This window comes from Podarcis liolepis (assembly GCF_965112155.1).
Source record: "Podarcis liolepis genome assembly, chromosome: 2".
Lineage (NCBI taxonomy): Eukaryota > Metazoa > Chordata > Lepidosauria > Squamata > Lacertidae > Podarcis > Podarcis liolepis.
In genome coordinates this window covers 6,490,148-6,516,181 of record NC_139555.1, presented here as the reverse complement: position 1 = coordinate 6,516,181, position 26,034 = coordinate 6,490,148, and the positions used below count along the sequence as shown (strand labels likewise).

General features: G+C 44.7%; 1 protein-coding gene and 3 long non-coding RNA genes across 4 annotated transcripts; 2 read left to right on the top strand and 2 right to left on the bottom strand.

Moving 5' to 3' along the window:
* Positions 1-750: 750 nt before the first annotated feature.
* LOC310698516 lies at positions 751-1,527 on the bottom strand. The gene is made up of 2 exons (XR_014521568.1): positions 1,404-1,527; positions 751-1,228 (listed from the first exon to the last, which is right to left on the bottom strand). It is a non-coding gene; the product is annotated as an uncharacterized lncRNA (long non-coding RNA).
* Positions 1,109-2,817, top strand: LOC310698513. The gene is made up of 3 exons (XR_014521567.1): positions 1,109-1,250; positions 1,426-2,369; positions 2,692-2,817. It is a non-coding gene; the product is annotated as an uncharacterized lncRNA (long non-coding RNA).
* Positions 2,748-24,129, bottom strand: LOC310698014 (keratin, type II cytoskeletal cochleal-like). Its single transcript, XM_083484688.1, has 9 exons — positions 23,463-24,129; positions 21,153-21,367; positions 18,444-18,504; positions 16,796-16,891; positions 13,725-13,889; positions 11,987-12,112; positions 9,952-10,172; positions 5,132-5,166; positions 2,748-3,349 (listed from the first exon to the last, which is right to left on the bottom strand). The coding sequence occupies exons 1-9, from the start codon at positions 24,009-24,011 to the stop codon at positions 3,030-3,032; spliced, it is 1,788 nt and encodes a 595-aa protein (XP_083340814.1). The 5' UTR covers positions 24,012-24,129; the 3' UTR covers positions 2,748-3,029.
* LOC310698564 lies at positions 18,493-20,241 on the top strand. The gene is made up of 2 exons (XR_014521606.1): positions 18,493-18,615; positions 19,160-20,241. It is a non-coding gene; the product is annotated as an uncharacterized lncRNA (long non-coding RNA).
* Positions 24,130-26,034: the final 1,905 nt, after the last annotated feature.

Below are 26,034 nucleotides of genomic sequence, written 5' to 3'. Positions count from 1 at the left end.
AGAGTGCTCTGGTCCAGGGGGACACTACTACTAAACAACAACAACAACAACATGCTAACACTGCAAATGACAGCAACATAAATTGTATTGTCAGCCTGGCCATCATTTGATGTCCTCCACAATAAGTATTTCAATCTTTTCCATACTTCTTTGGGAGTGAGGCCCCTTGGGCTCAATGAGTCTTACATTGGAACAAACCTAATTGGCATCAAGGTGTAAGTCTGTGTCCTATTCTTAGTTGGCATTACCAAATACAATCTCAATGTAACTTCCTTCTTAATATGTGCACATAGATATAGGGCAATAGTAATCTTTCCATGCTTCATCAGACTATACTGGAGTTGAGCTTTCTTTTGTCATGTGGCCCATGGCACTAGGGATGCTGCAACTGATCTAATAAACTTCAGTAGGTGATTTGACTCTGAGTTTTAGCCGTCTTCAGCTGGGATGACTTAACTGAATTCTGAAACTCTGATTGTGTGTGCATCATACATTTAAAGCACATCCACAGACACACATCCACACACAAAACCACATTTCCTTCCACCCTCGTTTACAGGAGTTCAGTTCACTCCTGTATTTCCATGTGGTAGTATGTTCTGGTCTCACCAGAGACCCAACAGGCTCCCTATACTAGACTCTTCCTTGCCCAGATTGTATGTGATCCAGGGAATTCTGCAAGGCTGCATGGTATCCTTCCATTATACTTTAAATTTTTATTAAAAAAAAAAAACACTTGCAGGAAAGAAATATTACAATGCAGTTTATTGGCAATAAAGATCATGCAGAAAAAATGAACAGTGAGGAAAGGATAGGCCTCTGCAATTTTATTTACAATAAGCACTAGCAGACAGAAACCAATCAAGGTGAATGTGCTTGCTAAGTTATGGATTCAACAGTGTGTCAATTCTATTCAAACTTGTAAAATTCATCACTTTGCAAAGCAACCCAACCAAGACAAATATGTGCTCCACTTAGGAGCTGCAAGTGGTATGTGACCTAAAGACCACTACACTGGAATGAATACTGTGACGTTGATGAAGCCAAACTCTATCACTGTCCTGGGCACTCATGAAAATTAAAAAAGAACCAAAGCTGATTGATTGGTGCACTTGCTCCTTTTGTTCATTAAACAATTCCCTGTTTCGACTGTGCCTGTGGCACATGGTGTCAGAAGTGGTTTGTAATCATTCAAAATAAATGAACAGCGCAATCCGCAATATGTCTACTCTGTAGTAAAGACCAGTGGCGTAGCGTGGGTTGTCAGCACCCGGGGCAAGGCAAGTAATTTGCACCCCCTAACCCTGAGTGAGCCAGGTAGGGGCAGAGAGCTGCGAGTGCGAGCGCGCGCCCCCCAGATGTTGCGCCCGGTGCGGCCGGCCCCCCTGCACCCCCCACGCTACGCCACTGGTAAAGACTCCTGAGTTCAAGGGGCCTTACACTCAGGCAAGTGGATATAGGATCCATAAGAGTACAGCCATTTACCTGTGAGTAAGTCCTACTGAACATAATGGGGCTTAGTTCTGAATAGATGTGCATCAGATTGCACTGACGGGGATATCAGATGCCTTTTATGGCAAAATTATTTTAATATATAAAATGGTACTTGATATTCCCAGTGTCACCTTGGCTGGAGGATGATATACATTGTATGCCACACTTCTCAATGCTCCAAGAGATCAGTTCCCCAAATTTGCAAATGGAGCAATGGAATTTGATAGCAAAAAGCATAGACTTTAAGGTTGCAATTCACAGAGTGTTACACATTCTAAAACCCTGTGTGTAACTGTACATTCAGTTGCTGTCTAAAGTTTAGAACAAAGTCATTAGAAGTAGGGATTTATTTTAAATGTGTCTTTTGAAGTGAAGCTATGATCTAAAATAAATGTCATTCCTTGACATACTCAAGTTTTCTAGGGTGTTGGTGTTTTTTTAAGGAGTACAATCCAGCCAAAGATTAAGCATTTTATCAGCCCCTTTCATTTCAGTGGGTGAAGTTGAATCACATCCTTAATTCTCTCACTGAAATCAGCAGGGCATAAAAGTGCTTTATTTATTTATTTATTTTGCAGTTGGAGCATGCGCCCAAATGATTGCAATATTACAATGGGATCCAAGAGTTATATTATTTGTCTTCAATGGGGGGGGGGGATACACAAAATTTGAAGTAAATTTCCTGCTGGTTTTGTCAGACTTTTTGAAAGATTTCAAAATGCCATGCCAGTTCCGTCTGCACTCCCTCCCAAACAACTGGAACAGAGACAGCAGAGCAGCATGCAATTTAATGTGGGTGCCTCAATTCATTCATGCTGCAAGTGGTTCTGAATTCTTGCACTGCAGCCAATGTTAATGTTAATATATAAAAGGATGTCACATAGAGGAGGGAGAAAGGTTGTTTTCTGCTGCTCCAGAGAAGCGGACACGGAGCAATGGATCCAAACTACAAGAAAGAAGATTCCACCTAAACATTAGGAAGAACTTCCTGACAGTAAAAGCTGTTCGACAGTGGAATTTGCTGCCAAGGAGTGTGGTGGAGTCTCCTACTTTGGAGGTCTTTAAGCAGAGGCTTGACAACCATATGTCAGGAGTGCTCTGATGGTGTTTCCTGCTTGGCAGGGGGTTGGACTCGATGGCCCTTGTGGTCTCTTCCAACTCTATGATTCTATGATTAACCGTGTCAGAGAGAAGCAGGGAAACAGGGACTGAATGAAAAAGATAAACAAAGTGGGAGATGCGCTGCTCTCTGGTCAAGTTTGCTCTCATTTATTTCAACGAGGTCTAGATGTTTGTGCAGCCACAATGATGATGTTAATTGGGAAATATAGCCTTAAACAACAGAATCTATCCACTTTAGGCTAGGAGGCATTCTTCATGAATATCCACTGCATTCCTGTGTGATAATTTGGGGGGACCATTTCTCCCATCATTGAGTCAAGGACAACTAGCTTGGAGGCTGGGTGTTGCTGCGGGCAGTTAGAACAGATATGAACATTTTCTAGAAGTGGCTGCACTTGTGTGAGCTTTCCTTTTTATCTGACTTTTTTCTTGCTGGATGACGAGGTTGTTGAGCTGTATCTCACACTCGAGGAGCCCCCTCCCCCTCCTGAACTCAGCCCCCCACCAAAGCCAGAGCTGTAACTGCTCCCTCCTGCAGTGACCGCACTGCTCATGCCATAACCGCCGCCACTGCCACCCCCCATTCCGAGATGAAGGCTGCCGCCGCCACCGCTGCCACCTCCTCCTCCTCCACCACCACCCAGGGAAAATCCTCCGCTGCTCACACGGCCGCCGCCGCCACTGCCAAGGCCATAACTGCTTCCGCCCACGGTAGAAGAGCTGCTGATCACCGCTGGGGGAGAAAAAGGCATTTTACTGAAACATGCTCCAGAGAAATTCTCCATGCAAATGCGACGGCATGCAAAACACTGCAAAGCTCGCTGGCTAACCTTGGACCCATTGCTGCCTTGCAGCCTAGCCTAACCCACAGGGTGATTGTGAGAATAAAATGGGGCAAGGGAGAAGGAAGGAAGCCACCTTGATCTTTTTTGGAGGAAAGGCGGGATATAAATGCAATAAAACAAATATAATATATAAATTTCTTTCATGGCTGAGCACTGCTGAATCAGACCAAGGATCTGCCCAATTCGGCACCCCATTGAGAGGCCAAACCAACTCGTTTCCTGCCTCTGATTTATTTCCCTGCCTCTGATACATTACTTATCATAAGTTTTAATTGTTCTTATTTACATACCCTTCTCAAATTACTATTATTTTTTCCCTGCCTTCTTGTCAACTTGCATTTTTGTTCCCGCCAAAATTTGTGCCCCTTTTTATATTCCTCATTTGGGCAAGGCTTACATTTTCCCAAAAGAATCCTTCTTGCCTTTTATTCTGCTTTTATTCCTTGATTCTGCTTGCTAAACACACAGGCATCCCCTTGGACTTATTTGCACCAGCCGGTATGAGAAGACCAGATCCAGAGCAGCGCTCTTTCACCAGATCCAGAGCAACGCTCAGGATTACTTCAAGGCTTGCCTCCTTTCTAGTTAGATTATTCCCAGGGTGGCATCATTTATTGTATCTAGAAATGTGATCTCTCTGTTGTAACCTTAATGGCGTTTTGGTCAACCTGTGGGTATTTGCTAACTCATAATTACAACATCCACCGCTGGCTTCTCCTGTGTATATATTTTCATCTACAGATCACCATCAAACTTTTGGTTTGAGATGTGAGGTGACGCAATAGTACCAATAAACTTTTTAAGTAAGTTTCCATCCAAAGAGATCCTATAGAGAAATATATATGAGTATAAAGTCTGAAAGGGGCTTTGGCAAGGTATGGTATATAAGAAGCATCACTGCCAGTGGTGTACACATAACCACACATTTTAGTATTTTTAAAACAATACAAAAACCTACAAAATCTCTTTACTACAGTCAACAGAGGGGATGACTGCAGACACTACAGGCAGGGACCCCTCCTTCAGACTGTCTTCGGTTTCTGGAAGGAAACTATTTTGTGTCTTCAGTCAAAGTTGGCCACCTGGAAGCTATGAAATTTTGTTCCCTGGAGGTTCCTGATGGGATACGTGACAAGGCATCTGTTAGAAACCACACTATACATTTAAAACATATTTAACACACATAGTTCCCCCCAAAGTATCCTGGGAACTGTAGCTGACCCCTCATAGAACTAAAAGTTCTCACCACCTCAAGAAAACTACAGTTCCCAGGGTTCTTTAGGAGAACCCACATGCTTTAAATGTATGGTATGGATGTGAGATTCATAGCAACATAGGAAGCTGCCTTATAGTAAGTCAGACCATTGTTACATCTAGTTCAGTACATTGACTGCCAGCAGCTCTGTGGGATTTCAGTTTAATTCAGCTTAATCTGCTATTTGGAGATGCTAAGGATGAAATCTGAGACCTCCTGCACACAAAGCAGATGAACCCCATCAAAGCTTCCCAGTCCCTTCATTCTTCCCAACTCTATGAAGTTCTCAAAAGAGCCTTCGGAAGTCCTGCACAATTCTAGACTGGGAGAACTTCAGCCCAGAGGTAAGTTCTATGGGAGAGAGTGCGGTATCATGGACATTCATAGTGAAAAGTAGTATAACTAAAATACTTACACATGCTTACAGGGGTGGTGAGTTCTCCAGACATCCTAGTGAGAGAAAAACATTGAAGGCAAGTCAGCCAATCATTCAAGGATGAAATGCCTTTGAGCAAAATGATTAAGGTGTGTCACAGTACAATCCTATGAAACAGTGCCCAGGCAAAATAAATATGTCTGCTAAGTCATAAGGACAGTTTCCAGACACAGAGCAAGAAACTCTGCCTGGCACTTTAGTCACTCAGTGGGGAGATCAGACATGGAGGAAATTAGGGCCCCGGGTATCTTGCGTACAAAAGGGGATTTCCTAGTAAATGAAGCTTGCCATCCAAGGACAAGAGAAGCTGCATGTCTTTCCCTGCAACAAAACCTACTAAAGTCCCCCCCTCTAAATACCTTAGACCAAAGATGGGGAACTTCTTGCCCTCCAAATATCATTGACTCCAACTCCCATCATTCCCAGCAAGCATCAGGCATGATGGGAGCTGTAGTGCAGCAACATCTGGAAGGCCCCACTCTATAGCCTGGGGAGGCTCAATGGTTCGTTTACACTACCAGGATTAGTCAGGCAACATTTCCTGCCCTTGTCCATCACTGGTGTCATGGCAGGCAACATCTCCCACCCTAACTTGGGTTGTTGGTGTAATATTACATATAGCAGGTTTCCACGTTGCACCGGCCCAGCAGTCCTAAGGCAGAGATGGGCAACTCACAGCCTTCCAGATGGTACTGGCCATAAGTTTATGATTTGCAAATTCACAGTAATGCCCAGCTCCATACTGTGAGTGGAGAGAGAGACCTTTCCACTCAGAATATATTTTAGAGCCACTACAGGAACAGGAGATGCTGCTTTCAGATGAAACTGCACATTGTTCCTTGAGAATCTTCCCCCTTTTAAAAGGAATTCATGTGCCTGACAAACTATCCCGTCCTCCAATACTTCAAAGCGGGGGGCCTCTAGGAAGTGACCGTGAGATGGCCCTTTTCCTCAACCAAGTGGCTGTTCTGACATGTTGACTAAATGGGAGAAAGGGACACAGGTTTGGTTTGAGTTTCTGGGAGGCCTCACAGGGCCGGCCCAACCATTGGCCAGGATGATGCAACCACAATAGGGTCTGTCATTTTAGGGGGTGAAACATAATTTTGCAATGTTTTTCAGTGAGCAGTCTTTAAAATACAGTGCTACCTCCGGTTACGAACTTAATTCGTTCCAGTGGTCCGTTCTTAAGCCAAAACCGTTCTTAACATGAGGTGCGCTTTCGCTAATGGCGCCTCCCGCTGCCGCTGCGCCACTGCCGTGCAACTTCCACTTGCATCCCGGGGCAAAGTTCGCAACTAGGGGCATCTACTTCTGGGTTAGTGGAGCTCATTACCCGAAGCATTCATAAGGAGGATGAGGAAGATGGTATGTAACCTGAGGTTCCACTGTATGTTTTTGGGTGTGAAGAATTCAAATCCGCTATTATTTTTGTGTTTGGACAACATTTAGCTTGGTAAGTCTACACTTGATGAAACAGCTTTCAGAAAACCAAAGAATTTTAATTTTACCTTCTGAAAATGTCAGGGAATAGAAATAATAAGAATAAATAGCAAGAATATAATATAATTAATATTACGTATTGTGTATTACGTATTCTATAATATTATATAATGCAGGTATCTGACAACCATTTTTAATTTTTCCTATGCAATTTTACATACTTTTAATTTTACCAAGTAAAACTAAATTATATTAATTTAACCTGAATGTTTTTTGAATTTCCAAGTCATGTCACAACTTTGTAGCACCCATCATAACTGGAATTTGAAAAATTCAACATGCTCTCCCAGCAAATACTGGGAGGTAGGGATTGTTGCCACACAGACTGCTCTACTCCTAATAAGCTAAGTTGTCAGGTGTAGTAGAGACTAGCCAGCAATGAAATACAGTTCAACTGCCGGTCCATTTGGTTTCTGTACATCAAATTAGGGAAGGGAGTCAGTGTCTTGTCTATCATCTCAGGAAACAAAAGGCCTTGGACCCGCCCCCTGGAGGCGTATGAAGGGGGGTGGCTTGTGAAGAAATGGAGACTCTGATTTGGTAAGCAGAGGGGCAGTTCACACCATTTTGTTTCCCCAGTTGCTGCGGTCCTAAGCCGTTTCATTATCCCTGCCTCTGGGGATTCTGCAATCACAGCCTCAGAGTGAAAGACTGACAGTGGTTTCTGGGGTTGTTTGCCAGCTTCAGGCTTAACCATTTCTCACAATCCTGGGGTGGAGGACACACCAGTCGAACTAGTGGAACCAGTGCTCTGCCTCTGAGATAGTCTACATTACATGGTTGCTGTCATTGTGCGGTTGAGCTCAGATCTCAATGGGAAACATTTTGCCACTGGCTGGGACTATGGTGTAAGCCCATGCAATCACCCCTGACATTGACATGCACACTCCCTCTCCCTTCCCCAGTTGCAAAACCTGCCCCCAGGGGCCAATTAATAACCCAAGCAACTTCAGCCATGGAGAAATCACCATAGGGCTCCCTCAAGTGGTGAGGGTGCTTATATGTGGGAGCACTTTGACCAGGAATGAATGGCTGGTCTTTTTACTCATTGAGACTTATCAAGCAACAGGAGTCGTATTGGAATCTGTTTTGAATGCCAGACGTCAGCCTTGGGCACATAAGCAAATAATAATAAAGTTGCAGGTCCCTCTAAGCATGCACAGAGTACATGTTTTTCACCATTGCGTAACTGTCATGCCCAAGATAGGGGCTAAGAGACCCTTTTATGAATAGAGATTCCTTTTATGAATAGTCTCTAAGTAGCATTATGTTTTTTAAAAAATGCATTAGATACACATCTACTAATAAAAAAACACAGACTTACTTATATGCATGTAAAACATTTGTGGATATATTATGCATTTGCATTTTTAAAATCCACCCAATGTTATAAGCTGCTTCAGCTAATATGAATGCAAATAAAATGCATGTGGAAACACAAAATTCTATGACATATGCAATGTTACTTATGATGTGCAACAGCAGGCAATACTTCCTAAGTATGCACATAGATATTGGCTAAGAGATCCATTAAATATGAGACATTTTACATGATTGGATAAATGCCATGCAAATGTATCTGCGTTTCAATGCCCACATGAATAAATGTAATAAAAAGCAGGAATAATGGGTGCCACCACCTGAATGATTCTCTTGCAAAATCCCAAACTGGGCGAATCATGCCATGTTCTATGTTTATAAACTGACTGATGCCTATCATTTGAAACCCCCTACAGAAACCCCCTCGGGTACCTGTAACCTGAGGTACCACCAACTACAGTGGTACCTCGGGTTACAGACACTTCAGGTTACATATGCTTCAGGTTACAGACTCCGCTAACCCCAAAATAGTGCTTCAGGTTAAGAACTTTGCTTCAGGTTGAGAACAGAAATCGTGCTCTGGCGGCGCGGCAGCACGGGAGGCCCCATTAGCTAAAGTGGTGCTTCAGGTTAAGAACAGTTTCAGGTTAAATACAGACCTCTGGAACGAATTATGTACTTAACCCGAGGTACCACTGTATTTTCTGAGCTACCATGATGGCATAGCCCATGAGTATTCTGCATGGTATTGTGGAATGGGGAGAAAGGATCAGTCTAGGCTGAGATATTTCACTTCCCACACAGAAATGTGTACTATCCATTTGGCTACAAAATATCTCATGTAGGTTTTAGGTACAGGAGTAGTGTGGCCAGATTCAAATACAGAGTTCTTGCATTTGTTTCGTACAGAGTCCTGTAGAACTTTTGTTGTGCAGAAGAGAAAACTTTGGAATGAGAGAGAAAGGCCTCTTGTACCAACATAACCTCTCCTACACAACCATTAAAGATATAGAAACTAACTTTGTGTGTGTGGAAGGTGTGTGTGTGTGTGTGTGTTCGTCTGTGTATCTGGTTCCCCTGGGCAAGAGGGAGTACAGTGGTACCTCAGGTTAAGAACTTAATTCATTCTGGAAGTCCATTCCTTAACCTGAAACTGTTCTTAACCTGAGTTACCAACTTTACCTAATGGGGTCTCCCACTGCTGTACAGTAATACCTCAGGTTACAAACGCTTCAGGTTACAGACTCCACTAACCCAGAAGTAGTACCTCGGGTTAAGAACTTTGCTTCAGGATGAGAACAGAAATAGCATGGCGGCGGCAGCGGGAGGCCCCAATAGCTAAAGTGGTACCTCAGGTTAAGAACAGTTTCAGGTTAAGAACGGACCTCCAGAACGAATTAAGTTCTTAACCAGAGGTACCACTGTATATATTGCTGGTAGGAAGGGGAGTGGAAGGTGAGAGAGGGCAGATAGGGGCAGGAAGCCCAAGTGAGGGAGAGGAGGCATCTAAGGAGCAGGGAATCCTGGGGCAGCGTTGTTGAAGGGTGAGAGCATGCTAAGTGAGTTGGACTTGTGAATAATGGTTAGAGGAAGCAAAGATCTCAGGGGAAGCGGGACAGAGGAAACATCAGCTTGATGGGAGGAGGAGCCAAAGAGAAAGGAGGCATGCCCAAGTATGGTCTTCGTAACCCACGATCAAAGAATGGGCAAGCAGGAGAAACTGGGAGGCTAAGATCAGAGACTTAAGGCAACACTGAAGGGCAAAGAGTGCGTAGGCAGCATTTCACACCCTGGTGTGAACAAACTAACCAGGCATATCTTTGCTGAAGGTATCTGATAGTTATACAAAGCCAAATATATAGTTTTAGGGTATTAAAGTATGGATAGATTTGAATATGGCATTAGCCATGTTGTGTCAAACGCATATACGCTACAGCACCTGGTATGAAATAAAAGCATCACAAGATGGCACCCACCTGCATTCCTCTCCTTCCAGCAGAGTTCTATATGTAGCAATCTCAACATCCAGGGATAATTTGACATTCATGAGCTCCTGGTAATCCCGCAGTAGGCGCGCCAGCTCATCCTTGGCACTTTGTAGGGCATGCTGCAGATCAGTGAGTTTCATCCTGGCATCTTTCAGGGCCATTTCCCCTCGCTGTTCAGCATCACCGATAGCTGCATGGAGCTGATCGATCTGCAGCAGGTATCAGGAAAGTCAAATAGTCAGTAGCTTCCTACTTCCTAAAGTGCTTATTTTACATATACTGTAATATGTAATATTGCCTTGTCAGGGTTACATGTAGATAGTTCAAGAGCCCAGTGGCCACAAATCAGCTCTTTCCATATATCTGCTACAGAAGAAGCGCAGAGACACCTAACCCTGTTTTCATGAAGTGATAGCAGTTTTCGGCGTGAACTCACAGTCATACCTTGGTTCCCATTTCGGTGTCAGAGTGGAAAGGGTCAGCTGGAGGCATTGTAAGTTTCTCAAGAGGTCTAAATATTCCAGATGATAGTCTGGACTGCTGGCCAGATAAACATCAAACCGAAAGGCAATCAATTTAAAGTGTAGCTCGTAGAATCGTCTGTGAATTTTGATTATTCCCTGTCTCTCACTATAATTAAGGCTATCTATGGTATGTCTAGGGACACGGGTGGCACTGAGGTCTAAGCCACTGAGCCTAGGGCTTGCCAATCGGAAGGTTGGCGGTTTGAATCTCCGCAACGAGGTGAGCTCCCGTTGCTCGGTCCCTGCTCCTGCCAACCTAGCAGTTCGAAAATGCGTCAAAGTGCAAGTAGATAAATAGGTACCACTCCGGTGGGAAGGTAAACAGCATTTCCGTGCGCTGCTCTGGTTCGCCAGAAGCGGCTTAGTGATGCTGGCCACATGACCCGGAAGCTCTCTGCCAGCTCCCTCGGCCAATAAAGTGAGATGAGCACCGCAACTCCAGAGTTGTCCGCGACTGGACCTAACAGTCAGGGGTCCCTTTACCTATTGTATGTATATCTGTATTTTTTTTACAGAATCCTGCTCCAAGGAACTCATATGGGCTGCCCAATACAATTCCTAGGCAGTTTCCCAACCAGGTAACTTACAGGGCCAAACTAATTCTTTTCCGGAGTAGTTTGGAATTATACACCCAGCTTTAACTTAAAATATCTTAAGTTAGCATGGATTTGATGTGTCAAATACCAATACATTATTTTAGTATCACGGTGCATGAACAGACGTCCCCCAGTGGACTGAGAGATCCATGTTTGGCTCTATAAAAACCTTTGGTTAAATGCAAGTCTAAAGTAAAAGTAGCTGCAGCAGGCACAAATTGAATCAGGTTTGCAGGATTTGTTACCTTGAACTATTTCCCATTACAGCCCCAAAGCCACTATCAGCCATGAAGGTGAATCTATAACAGTCCCTGTCTTTTTTCTCTTCTGCTGTTATTTCAATCAAGGGGCTCAGGAGGAAAAACAGAAGTGGCAGCAGGACAGAAATAAATTTCATCATGTCCACTGAGATTTTCTCAGCTTTCCCCAATTTAGTGCTGAGCACCAAACAGCAGCCACAAATATTAGGCCTGATGACACTTTTGAGAAGGGTTCTAGCTCCTGTTTTAGTAAGTTTATAGTGTGAGAGAGATCTGGGGTGGAAGAATGGTGGGTGGTGGGCAACTGTCAGGAACTGCTGTCTGTGGCTGCTTCCAGGTGGGTGTTTATTGTGGGATCAGCACTACTCATGCACACAGGTTTTTTGCAGCACCCACCCCATGTCGCTGACAGCAAAATGCTAGCCCATATCCCCCCACCATGTGCATCACCAAGCAGAGACTGAACCTGCAACCTGGTGCATACCGTCCATGTGTTCTGCCATTGAGCAAAGGCTCCACCCAGCCTGAACTTGCAAGAAAATACAAATTGAATAAATAATAAAAAGAAGGAAAAAAAGAAGGAGGGGGATGAAATACGCACATGCCATAGATTCAGTCGTTGCTATATTAAAATGGTCCCCACCTGTTTCTTAATGTTATCAATTTCTGATTGAAGTCTGTGGATAATTCGATTCAGCTCTGCAATCTCGTTCTTGATACTCTTCAGGTCATCACCGTGATCAGCTGCTGTACTCTGAAGTTCCTGAAACTGCAATGCAGAAACACATTCTTCGGTATCTGAGCTACTTTAAGCAGTACCAGTTCTAGGATATGGGAAAGGGGAGCTTGGTTAGGCTCTGGAACTCCCTTCCTGGAGAAGCGAGACTGGCTCTCTCCTTGTTGTCCTTCTTGTTTCAACAGGCTTTTGAGAATGGACTGCTTTTAACGAAAGTGCTGCTGCCGTGCTGTTTTTATTATAATTATAAGCGGTTTGATAGCTTCCTTGGTAGCAAATGCTTGAATTTTTTTATCTATATACTTTGGAATCGATTAATGTTTATTATTTTTCTATGTTTTTAGCAATTCGTGCTTTTATCTGTAAGCTGCCTTGAGTTCCACCAGGAAAAAAGGTGGGACATAAATAAATATTACAACAACAACCACAATAATAGGCTAGGCAACCTGAATAATAGGCTTGCCACCCAGAAGATTCTTCTTGCACTGCCTCTTTGAATCCTTCCGCACTTTTTAAAGAAGGGTGTATTCTGCAACATGTCACTGAGTCAATAATAGTGCATTAGCGTTGGCTCTATACTGCATTGTCTGCACATCCTTCTGTGATGCTTCCCCAATGGTTCTACATTATTGCATTTGGAGGGGCAGGACAAAGAGGAGCCCCAAATATTTGTGGCACAAAAAGTTACCATATTTTTCGCTCTATTGGACACAGTTTTTCCCCTCCAAAAATGGAGTGGAAATGTGTGTGCGTGCTATGGAGCGAATGCAGGCTTGTGCCATAGCTGCACGCAACCCTTCCGGCAGGGAGAGGCTGCACAGGGCTAAAGGGGAAGTCAAAACAGCAAGCGGGATCCATCCCGTTCACTGCCTTGGCTTGTTCCATAGCTGCGTGCAACCCCTCCGGCAAGGAGAGGCTGCACGGGGCTAAAGGGGAAGCCAAAACAGTGAGCAGGATCCATCCCGCTCACTGCCTTGGCTTGTGCCATAGCCGCGCGCAACCCCTCCGGCAGGGAGAGGTTGTGCGCAGCCTGTACGCTGCTCTTTGGGGCTGGGGGGGGGAGAGATTTTTTTTCTTGATTTTCCCCCCTAAAAACTGGGTGCGCCCTATGGTTCGGTGCACCCTATGGTGCGAAAAATACGGTACATGGTTTCCACAGGAAGCCATGGGACATGCAACAGTTGAAATTGAAGCAGTATGTTCACCCTGAAACTTTTTCCAGACACAAATGTCATCGAAAGTGGGATTGCACCCTCATGCCACCATGAGCAAAAAATAATCATGAATGCACAATAAAGAAATATGTCTAGGGTCCTATGAGCTTCTGGGATGCTCCCATATCAAGTAAGAATGGCAGTGCTATTGGGTGTAGTAGGCCTTTTGCTTACCAGAGGCTTTCCACCAGTGGTTGATTTTACTCTCTTCCATATCCAACTAGAATTTTGAAAGTAGGAATTGAGATCCAATTTGGCAAATATTCCCATTAAAATGGAACATTTTGGATTTAAAATATTTTTGGTCTGCAAGTTCAACTTAGTTTTCATTTGCCTCAGGCTTCTCTGTTGACTGAAAAATAGGGCCCAGATATGGATCAGAGGCCTCTTAGTCACTGAGCGCCAAAGATAAAGTCTGCAGAAGGTCTCACCTTGCTTTGATACCAAGCATCTGCTTCGGCCCGGCTCCTGTTAGCAATGTCTTCATACTGTGCTTTCACCTCAGCAATGATGCTGTTGAGGTCTAGATCTCGGTTGTTGTCCATCTGTAGGATCACGCTGGTGTCGCTGATCCGTCCATGGATCTGAGCAAGTTCCTGCATGAAAAAACAAGTTCTTAGTATCCTAGTGAGAGCTGGACCATAAAGAAGGCTGATCGCCGAAGAATTGATGCTTTTGAATTATGGTGCTGGAGGAGACTCTTGAGAGTCCCATGGACTGCAAGAAGATCAAACCTATCCCTTCTTAAGGAAATCAGCCCTGAGTGCTCACTGGAAGGACAGATCCTGAAGCTGAGGCTCCAATACTTTGGCCACCTCATGAGAAGAGAAGACTCCCTGGAAAAGACCCTGATGTTGGGAAAGATGGAGGGCACAAGGAGAAGGGGACGAGAGAGGACGAGATGGTTGGACAATGTTCTCGAAGCTACCAGCATGAGTTTGATCAAACTGAGGGAGGCAGTGGAAGACAGAGGTGCCTGGTGTGCTCTGGTCCATGGGGTCACGAAGAGTCGGACATGACTAAACGACTAAACAACAACAACCTACCCAGGGATTTTAGGATTACAGCTGAGTGAAAAAATTAATTATTAAGAAGTGACTAAATGAGAAAACCTTTCCATGACGGGACCACCACAGGGAGGCCATCTTTCTCTGCCTCTGCATGGCAGTTGCTCCACATGGAAACCTTTATAATGTGTGTACCAGCTCAAAACACAGACCAGACCTCCACTATGTGATTCATCGCCCATCCTGCTGTCAAACATTTCTGCCAATGGATGGCAGTGGTGTGGAGATAAACCACACAGGCGGGAGTGGAGGACCACCCACGTGTTGGCCCAGGCCATATGGCTTGCTACTAGAGATACTGTAGAATTATAAAACAGTTATACAAGAGACATAGCAGAGTTCAGCATCATGTGGCACATTCTGCAAAGACCTCTGCCATTTTAGACTCACTGTTTCTGCTATGCCTGGCCATGAGTCTCACACCAACGTGCGTCAGTGACATGACTGACCAGTGCCAAGTGCAGGAGGCATTTGCGCATTCATGGCAAAACCTGGCATATGTTTGTTTGTGAGCCCAGTGTGGCAAGCCTCAAATCTGAAATGGAATCGAGGAGTTTAGCTGCTCTCAAATAGCAGGAGGAACATCCCCCGCCAAAAACATAATAATTCTGAAATGATTTCTTTAGGGTTGCCATATTTCAAAAAGTGGAAATCCGGACACCAAAGTTTTTGAGCTTTTTTTTGAAAGAAATTTGCCAAATTCTACACTTCTGACATGGGTTGCCATACGTATGGATTTTCCTGGACATTACAGCGATTTTGGCACAGACACTTTTTTCGATGGCCAAATCCCGGCTATGTCTGGGAAATTCTGGATATATGGCAACCTTAATTTCTTACCACTCCAGCATGTGGAACAGCCACTAGTTTCAGGCATACTGGGTGTGGCAGCCATATTATAAAATGTGACTCACAGTGAATTTCTATGCACACCTACCTACCTACCTGGGAGTTAGTACCACTTACTTACTTACTTTGAAATAAACTTGCATGGAATTTACCTCTCATACGTTCTTCACTCGTGGGTAGACTCTAAATACCTTTTTCGTCCTTCATTTAAAGTAAAGCTCTGAAACAGAGATGAGGAATCTGTGGCACCTCCAGAAGTGGATGGACTCCAACTCCCATCAGCCCCAGCCAATGGGCAGGGATGATGGGAGTTGGAGTCCGGCAGCATCTGGAGAAACACAGCTTCCCCATCCAGTTCTATAAAGAACCATCTGATCCACCGCAGAGTTTATGTTGTGACATGCAAAGGGCACTCCTGTGCATTTATGTTTCCCTATCAAATCCTTTCCTTTGAATGTATAGGGCTTTCCCCATCACATAAAATAACTGGGTTATTTTATTTTATTTTATTTTTATTTATATACCGCTCTATACCCAGAGGTCTCACAGAACAAAATAAAAATATATAATCAAAATAAAAACAACAAATAGACTACATGGAGGTGGCGGAAATGACTGGCAGAATCCGAGACCAGGGAGAAGAGTCGGTGGAAGAAGATTGGAGGAAATTTAAAACTTATTTGCAGAAATATTGTAAAATTTTTGAATGTTGAGGACATTGAAATGAATTGCAGGGGCTCTAGCAACAAGGTAAAATGTAAGATTGGATTAATAATAGATAGACTAACAGGACATGAATTTGCTGAACCAACTTTTAAAAGGGATACAAAAATGGGAGACGTGAGGAAGTCAGGAAAATAAGTTAACTAAAGAGGAGAAATTAAGAAAGAGGGATTTTTTGTCTTTTTTTTATACGTGTTTTTTCCTTTTTTGTGCTTTATGTCTGTATTTTTGTATTTTATAACCTTGTATCGCTTTCATTTTTTCTATTTTTCTAAACTCCTTTATTGTCAAAACTTAATAAAATATTATAAAAAAACAAAATAAAAACAACAACCCAATAACCCCCTCCCCCCCAAAAAAAACCAGGTTATGTCTAATGCATGCCAGATTTTGTCCCCTTGTGAGGCTTTGCCTGACAGGAGCAACTGGTTTTGTTTTCACTTTGCCTCCCTTGCTGTCCTGCAGTATCCCATTTCTGATTCCTAACACCACTTTGAACTGATGGAGAAATAACCAACTCTAAAACAAACATTTTAGAGCACCATCAATGCAATATTGAGTTCACTCACAACTCCCATGATTCATTCCTGGGTCTGTGCAAAATTCAAAAAATGACTGAACAAGGCTCGCATTTAACTCCCCAGCAGACCTATGAAATGCTGTCCTCCAGAATCTGCCAAGGAGCCAGTCACATGTCCCATTTTCAACTTATTCAGCTGAAACATCTTTTGCGTGTGCTCTTTCTCACATGAGTCAGCCTACTTCTTTCTGCAAGAAGTAACTTGGCTTCCAGCAGTGAGGACACAGCTTATCAGATTCCACATTACTCTGATTTCTTTGAATCAAGAACGTTAAGCACTTACCGCCTCATAGAGGGCTCTCAAGAAGTCGATTTCATCTCTCAGTTTATCACCTTTTGCTTGCAGCTCTATTTTGTGCATGAAGGAACCATCCACATCCTGAAATAAATGCATTGAATTCATGTTACATTAAACATGACTAGAGCCAAGCTAGAAGTCATAGACAGCTGTTGGTGCTCAGCCCAGTAACTCTGACTGGTAGAGGACTTTCCCAGGGACATTAGAAAACCTTAAAGATACTGGAGACTGAACCTGGGTCCTCCTTCAACCAAAGCATGTGTTTTCCATGAAGGTCTGCATAATTTTCCAATATGCATCTGGAAGCTTATGAGCAGGACACAAAGAAAGCGTGTTCTCCTTCATGGAGAGCACATGTTGCAGTGGGGGCCGCCAGGACACTCCAAAGTTGTGGGGCGGGCTAATTGATTGTTGGCCACTGATGCAATTGGGCTTCCCTTGTTGTTGGGAAGAAGTTAATGTTGCCATTTGTTGATTGACAGCCAGAAATGCTAAAACTCCTTGCATGAGGCTAAGGCTTCCTCTTTTCGCCCATGCATCGGATTGCCCGTCCCCCACTCCCTAGAATTAGGGTTGTTCGTTTTGACCTAACTATGCCTGTCATGGGGTTGTCTGCCTTTGGGGCAGGGGCCCGGTAGGAATTTTGTCCATCTGGCTGATTGGCTGGTGCCATTTGGTTTTTGCCTACTGCGTAGCAAATCGTCACAACTTGTAAGGTTGCAGTTAGGCATTGGTTTATGGTTTGGTTGGTTGAGGGGCATGGATTGGCTGTGCCTGCCCCTCTAATGCTGCTGCTGCAAGGGATTCCGTTAAAGGAATCGGGGGCTAACTATTGCTTGTCCACCCTGTCAAGGGGGCTCGGGCCACTGCAAGAGCTCCTGGCTGCATTTGGGGAGGGCTGAGGGCAGGTTCCCTGCTCCGTCGCTACCCCCAAGTATATTCCCCTTTTCTGACTTTCGCAGGCATGCGGAATGTCAGTCTGTCCCCCACGGTGGGGGCAGATAGTCGCAACCAATGCCTAAGCAACGACTCACATGTTCGTAATTTAATAAAGTTGTGGCCAAAATTATGCCAAAAACCTTAAACAAAAAAATTGGTGTGATGTGTGAGTTATTGGGGTGGCCCTGGGGACCTCGACACGCAAGACAATGCTGTTTGTCCCCTAGAAGCAGTGATCCACTTATGTGCTTCTTCTGTATTGTGGAGGCTCCTATTAGCCATGCTAAAGCATATGCAGAGCTTCACATATGTTATTTCACTATTTGTCACAAGAAATCTGTAAAGAAGGTCAGTACTATTAGCCTTACATTGCAAAGGTTTGAACCAAGGGCCCCCTGACTCAGAGCCAAGTGTCCTACATATCTACTCAGAAGTAAGACCCATAGAGGTCAATAATGCTTGCTTTGAGGTAAGTGGGTATAGAACTGCAGCCTCAATCAGCTGACTACATCTTCCTTTCATTGATTATTGATAATAATAAAGCCAGTAGGCAATTATTTGGGAAACAGCCAGCTGAGCTGGAATATGAAACCCATTTAATCTGGACGCCTCTAAGAGCTGAGACAAAATGCTATTTCCCCTCGAAAATAGACTCCTACTTATTGCTGCTTTTTTATTATTAAAAAAAAGTCACCTTCTTGATGCCAACAAACTCATTTTCAGCCGCAGTGCGCTTGTTGATTTCATCTTCATATCTATTAAGAGAAGAAACAGATTTGGATTCTTCTGAGAACAAGGAGAACTGAGAGAGAGGAAGAATAGCAAGAAAATGGTTCCCTCCTTTGATGCGATTCTGGTCCAGATGAGTCAGACCTCACCTGGAGTACTGTGTCCAGTTCTGGGCACCACAATTCAAGAAGGACACTGACAAACTGGAACGTGTCCAGAGGAGGGCAACCAAAATGGTCAAAGGCCTGGAAACGATGCCTTATGAGGAACGATTAAGGGAGCTGGGCATGTTTAGCCTGGAGAAGAGGAGGTTAAGGGGTGATATGATAGCTATGTTCAAATATATAAAAGGATGTCACATAGAGGAGGGAGAAAGGTTGTTTTCTGCTGCTCCAGAGAAGCGGACACGGAGCAATGGATCCAAACTACAAGAAAGAAGATTCCACCGAAACATTAGGAAGAACTTCCTGACAGTAAGAGCTGTTCGACAGTGGAATTTGCTGCCAAGGAGTGTGGTGGAGTCTCCTACTTTGGAGGTCTTTAAGCAGAGGCTTGACAACCATATGTCAGGAGTGCTCTGATGGTGTTTCCTGCATGGCAGGGGGTTGGACTCGATGGCCCTTGTGGTCTCTTCCAACTCTATGATTCTATGATTCTATGAGTAGGTTAGTTGCTACTTAGAAATCTGGATTGCAACCTTACATACTAGTGTTAAATGCATTACACAGAAGTAAGTTTCACTGAGAGTTATTAGGAGACACCCCTATTCCCCTCAAAGGGATACAATTCACAGTCCATCCCTCTTCCTGGGAATTGCATCCCTTAAGGGAAGTAAAACGTCTGCTAACAACTCTCTGCAAACTACAGCTCTTTAACAAACTACAATTCCCAGGATTCTAGGGGGTGAAGTTATAACCAGGCATCCCCAAACTCAGCCCTCCAGATGTTTTGGGAGTACAATTCCCACATTCCTGACCACTGGTCCAGTTAGCTAGGGATGATGGGAGTTGTAGTCCCAAAACATCTGGAGGGCCGAGTTTGGGGGTACCTGGCTATGACTGTTTAAAGTGGGATAATAGGGCTTTAAAGGTATAGTGCAGATGGGGCCTAGATTACACTTGTTGGGTTTTGCTGTAGGCATGCAAGCAGAATGCATGGGCATCTGTGAGTGCGGCAGTCAGCCAAGTCAGAGGATAATGACTATCCCATTTGTGTGAGGGTCCTAAAAGTCTGTCTCAAGTGCCTCAGTCCCACTTGCCTTTAAAGCAGTTGTGCCCCTAAGTTTCTACAGTGTTTTTCTACCAACACACTTTTCAACAGGCCAAGGAGTCATGAATATATATGACAGAATTTGCTGCTGCACGTTTTTATGGCTCTTTTTGTGAGCCAAGCTGCATTTTATGATCCTGTAAATACTTGCTTTAAATGCCCTCATTTCTTTAATATGCAATGAAAACTTCTCCAGCCTAAACCACAAGGTGGAATCCATGCCAAGAAAAGAAGATAGCATTGCTATGAGGCCAGAAAACACCTAGATTGCATCTTCAGCTCATTCCTAATGCTGGATTGACACATGACAGACCACTGAGCTCATCAGAGACCTGAGATGGCAGTCGGGTGGAATTTGCCACTTGAGAGGAGCCTGTTGGGTCAGGCCAATGGCTGATCCAGTCCAACATCCTTCTCTCACAGTGGCCAGCCAGAAGCCTATGGGCTTCTCATGAGGCACTCTCCCCATTTCAGACAGCAGGAACAGAATTCTTTTTTTAAAAAAATGCTCCCAATCCCTACATTAAAAAGCAACAACAACCTCCTTGCAAGCAGAAAATAAACACAGCATATAGAGAGCCCGATCAGGAGCTCACCAAGTTAGCGTCTAAATATCTCTACTTGGTTTTTGGTCGTCAAAATACACTGCGGACGTCTGATCTCCCTGGAGACCTAAAGATGTGACGATAGACTGCTCTGCCTCCGTTCTTTTAGCAAATGTTTTGTGCCACTGGGGAAGTGGTAATTCTGTATTGATCTGTTTTGGATGTTTGTATGTGATGCCAATAAAAGGTTTGATGATGATTATGATGATGATATAGAGAGCCAGGCTATGCTACTTTTCATAATTACATGCTCACTTTCTACTTCCAGGAAGATTTGTTCCAGTTTATATTAAGGGGGGCATTAAAAATGGGATCACACACCCACACAAACACATACACACACACACACACACACACTCCTGCAGTCTGAAATGGTACAGTCCATGCCTCCTTTTCAAGGTGGGTTAAACCACAGAGCCTAGGGCTTGCTGATCAGAAGGTCGGCGGTTCGAATCCCCGCAACGGGGTGTGCTCCCGCTGCTTGGTCCCTGCTCCTGCCAACCTAGCAGTTCGAAAGCACGTCAAAGTGCAAGTAGATAAATAGGTACTGCTCCAGTGGGAAGGTAAACGGCATTTCCGTGTGCTGCTCTGGTTCGCCAGAAGAGGCTTAGTCATGCTGGCCACATGACCCGGAAGCTGTATGCCAGCTGCCTCGGCCAATAAAGCGAGGTGAGCACCACAACCCCAGAGTCGTCCATGACAGGACCTAATGGTCAGGGGTCCCTTTACCTTTAATATTCTGCTGCGTCAATGAGTATGCTGAGTTTTCTTACCCAAGTAGGCCCTGATGGCTAACTCACCTCTTTCTAAAGTCTTCCACCTGATCCTGCACATTTCTGAGTTCTCCATCCAGCCTCCCACGGTCACCAGTCAGGGTATCCAGTTGTCTCCTGAGATTAGCGATGTAAGCCTCGAACATTGGCTCGATGTTGATCTTAGTACCTGTGTTGCTGTGTTGCTGTAGTAGGTCCCATTTGGTCTCTAGAACCTTATTCTGTTGCTCCAGAAACCGTACCTGAAACCCATCAAGAGACGCATAGTATGTAAAGTCATATCATCACAACTATAAACTGAGTCAAAAGCATACTGGAACCAGAGCCCAGTCCTTATTACATACTGACCAATGAGGATTAGCTGCACTCTTCAATGAATCCCCCTAAATCATCAAAGACCCTGGAGATACACTTATTTGAATGAATGCAAAACACCCAGGGAATGGCTTAAATTGCTGTGCATACCCCTAAATGTTTCAAGTTTTCAAAGCACTTACAGCACTCCTGTAAGGCAGACCAGGATTATTATTATCCACGTTTTGCAATGGCAACAGAGGCTGACAATGGAGGCTTGCCTAAATCCACCTCTCTGAGATGAAACTAGAATTGGGAATTTTCTGGCTCACACTCCTGGCCTCTCTGCTGTACGAGCATCTCTCTCAACACATCATAAGTAGGATGCAGGAATCTTGCCTTTGCTTGTGTTGGTGGAATCCAGAGGCCTCCTACAGCAAAGATAAGCTTCAACTAATCATCAGTGCTACATATAAAGGGAATTCGGTACCCTCCTTTTTGTGAAACATGATTCTAAATCAATGGCAGCCAACCTTTCCGACAAAAGTCCCATAAATAGTACTGCCAAATGACCAAAAACATGCCTCTTCCCCATTCCTGGACTGGTCTTCTGCCTGTGACAGCAGCTTGTTCTTCACCAAAATATGACAGTCTTAAAATGAGCATGCCTTTGCCTCCAGAATCTTATTGGAGACTCTTTACTTACGAGGAGTCTGCCTGTATGCTACTTTCATATCAATCTACCCCCACCTAGTCCTAAAATAGCTGTGCTGTTGAGAGCACTGAGTGACCCAGGTTGCCAGCTGACAGTGGCAAAACAGATGGGCTTTTGCTTGTGCCTTTGAACAGCAGCTTTGCAAGCAAAAATTTAGTTTCTACAGCATGGGAGGGGGGAGTAATTTCACCAGCTAAAATCCCACATAAAGGTCCTGTTAGGCACAACTTAAGTGGCTAGTTGAACCCTGAGAAGGTAGCAATCCTACCAAAAAGTCAAGCCCAACGTATTACATAACATCCTAGTAGTGTGCACTATAGTATATATGCAACTTCGGGGTGTTTTGCCTCTGATCTACTGAGCAGGAGAACAAGCAGCAGCACAATATGGGAGAGCCAGGCAAAAATATAGGCTAGCCTTTATAGCATAGCCAAGCTCACAGGCCATTCTGCTTCTCTCCAGAAGTGCCACAAGAAAGCCCTGCTGCTTCTGCCCCTCCCATGCTACAAGCTGGAAACTCATAATCTAAATCAGGGTTTCCATTGCAGTGCTCATCATTCGCAGCCAGCATAGCCAATGGATAGGTGGCTGGTGGTAGTTGCAGGCCACAACATGTGGAGCAAGGATCAGCAAACTTTTTCAGCAGGGGGCCAGTCCACTGTCCCTCAGACCTTGTGGGGGGCCGGACTAGATTTGGGAAAGAAAGAAAAAGAACGAATTCCTATGCCCCACAAATAACCCAGATATGCATTTTAAAGAAAAGGACACATTCTACTCATGTCAAAACACACTGATTCCCGGACCGTCTGCGGGCTGGATGTAGAAGGGCCAGATCTGGCCCCCGGGCCTTAGTTTGCCTACCCATGATGTGGAGGTTACCACATTGACTACCCCTGATCCATAACATCTAGGAACATGAACATAAATGCTCTTGCATATAATGGTGACTCAGGCTTGAAAATGTCTTCTACTAAAAATAAGACCCGCAAACTTATCCTAAGGTTGGTTAATGGGGATGGGGTGTGGCAGCTGCTTTAATAAGGCAAACAGCTGGAGAAGCAGCAGCAGCAGCAGGCAAACCCACACTATGCTTTAATAGTCATTCTCTCTTCCCATGGGAGTCTGGGAAATGTAGTCCTGTGAAAGAGATCCGTGACATCTAACAATCTACAATTCCAGACATGGTTTGTGGGAAACCACAGAGGTAGACAAACTGAAACCTTGGTTGGGAAGAAGGATGCCTGCAATCTGCTTTCATCCAGCGTACCCTTGAGCAGCCCATCCCTTTCCTGCAAACTCCACCACAATGTTGCGTTCAATTGACTCACCTTGTCAATGAAGGATGCAAACTTGTTGTTGAGGGATTTGATCTGCTCCCTTTCGTGCACACGCACTTTTTGGATCTCAGGGTCAATCTCTAAGTTGAGTGGTGACAGGAGGTTGGAGTTGACGGTCACTTGCTGGATGCCCCCAGGAGGAACTATTAAGCCCATCCTTGGACCACCACCAAAGCCCCCCATTCCTGACGCGCCACCACCAAAGCCTGCAAAGGAACCACCTCCAGCTCCATACCCCCCAACTGAAAATCCTCCACCACCAAACCCACCTGCACCAAACCCACCACCACTACTCATTCCACCACCCCAGAAGCCTCCAATTCCACCTGTACCATGACTAATGGAGCTGCTTTTTCCTAGGCTGTATAGGCTTCTGCTCCCAAAGCCACCCCCTAGCCCTCCACTGCTTCTCCCAGCCCGGGATAAAGAAACTGAAGTGAAGCTGCCCTTTGTCCCTCCAGGAATGGCCGCAGTTGAAGAACTGTAGCCGCGGGAGACCCTGACCCCACCCCCAGACCTGGAACTGAATTGCCTGTTCATTGTGTCTTATTCAAAGTATAGGGAAGAATATTTAGCAAAGAGTTATTATGGAAAAGAGGGAGAGAGAGGGAGAAAGAGAGAGAAGGACGCCAGACCCCTCTCTGAGGTAGAAATTCTGTCTCCTCTCCCTATATATACATGCATATGTATGTTGAGGTGGGCTTGGCTGGAGTTAGGTAATTAATCAAGAATAAGCTCGTTAATGGGCTGGGCTATGTTTGCCAGCAACAGATTGTTTTAAAAAACGTCCTCTAAGTGTTCCTTTGAAGTGAAGCAAAGCACCAAAATTGCTTGGCTTGCAGGCTTTAATGGCACAAAAACTATGCTAACAAATTAATTTTCTCACCACCACCTCCACACCTCAGCCAAATAATAATAAATACACCTCAGCAAATGGTTCTTTTCCCAACTATTTTTTTAAAAGTTGTTTTAATTGTGGATTACTTCAGCAGATACTTCAGCATCTTACTTCAAAGCGCCCTATTTTCCCCTCCTCACATCATTGGCTTGAAATCCATAGTGCCTCCGAGAGCTATGATGAATCACATGTAATCCCTGAGGTGATTCTGGTTCAATTCTCTTTTTTGCTCTCTTTCCCAGATAGCCATGGAATGACATTCATCTTCTTTTGGAACAAGAACAGTACATTTCTTAGCCCAAGGCCAGTCCCAGCATTTGCTGCTTCTGCCGCTGTAGTTGAAAGGACAGCCTTCCCCCAGGAACCTTGAGACATGTGCTTCTTTCTTCTACGTTAAGAACAGCAGAAGCCAAAGGAAGGCCTAACAATGCTAGAAAGCAGCAGTTCCCCAAACAGCGGAACAAGAGGTCCTGGAAAGGAGGCTTGTTCATCTCTCACCCTACATGTGCAGGAGAGAGAAGGTTGAGTCCTTGCAACCTTAGTCTATGCAGGTGTTAAAAAGGAGCCCAGCAGATCTAAGCCAGGGCTCTGCCTGAACCGACCTTGCTGCCTACAACAGGCCCAGAATCCTCTGCAACATGTGGCTGACCTGAATGCAGTGGAATAGGAATGGGGGAGAGGCACTGGATGCTGGTTCCCCACCATCTACACACTGGGGGTCATGTCTGCAGAAGAGAATCTTCTCTAAGCATGTAGGCTTCCCTCCATGATGTGGGGTGGAAACCTGCCCAGTCAGTGTTTTACATTACAGTCTCTCCCTTCCACATGGTTAAAGAGTCTGTGGATCCTTTTGATTATTTCAAAGTCCAAAACTTGAAAATTGCTACTCTAAAGCAGCGGTACCCTCTGAATGCTGTTGGAGTCCAACGCGCATCAGCCCTAAATCCAGGAAGGGTAATGGTCAGGGGTTAAGGGAGTTGTAGCAACATGGAGGCAGTGAGAGATTTTACTTTCTTGGGCTCCATGATCACTGCAGATGGTGACAGCAGCCATGAAATTAAAAGACGCCTGCTTCTTGGGAGAAAAGCAATGACAAACCTAGACAGCATCTTAAAAAGCAGAGACATCACCTTGCCAACAAAGGTCCATATAGTTAAAGCTCTGGTTTTCCCAGTAGTGATGTGTGGAAGTGAGAGCTGGACCACAAAGAAGGCTGATCGCTGAAGAATGGATGCTTTTGAATTATGGTGCTGGAGGAGACTCTTGAGAGTCCCATGGACTGCAAGAAGATCAAACCGATCCATTCTGAAGGAAATCAGCCCTGAGTGCTCACTGGAAGGACAGATCCTGAAGCTGAGGCTCCAATACTTTGGCCACCTCATGAGAAGAGAAGACTCCCTGGAAAAGACCCTGATGTTGGGAAAGATGGAGGGCACAAGGAGAAGGGGACGACAGAGGATGAGATGGTTGGACAGTGTTCTCGAAGCTACCAGCATGAGTTTGACCAAACTGCGGGAGGCAGCGGAAGACAGGAGTGCCTGGTGTGCTCTGGTCCAGGGGGTCACGAAGAGTCGGACACGACTAAATGACTAAACAACAACAAAGCAGCATCTATGCATCTCCATCTGCTCTGCAAATAGGTGTTTTGTGTTGTTTTGAAGTCCC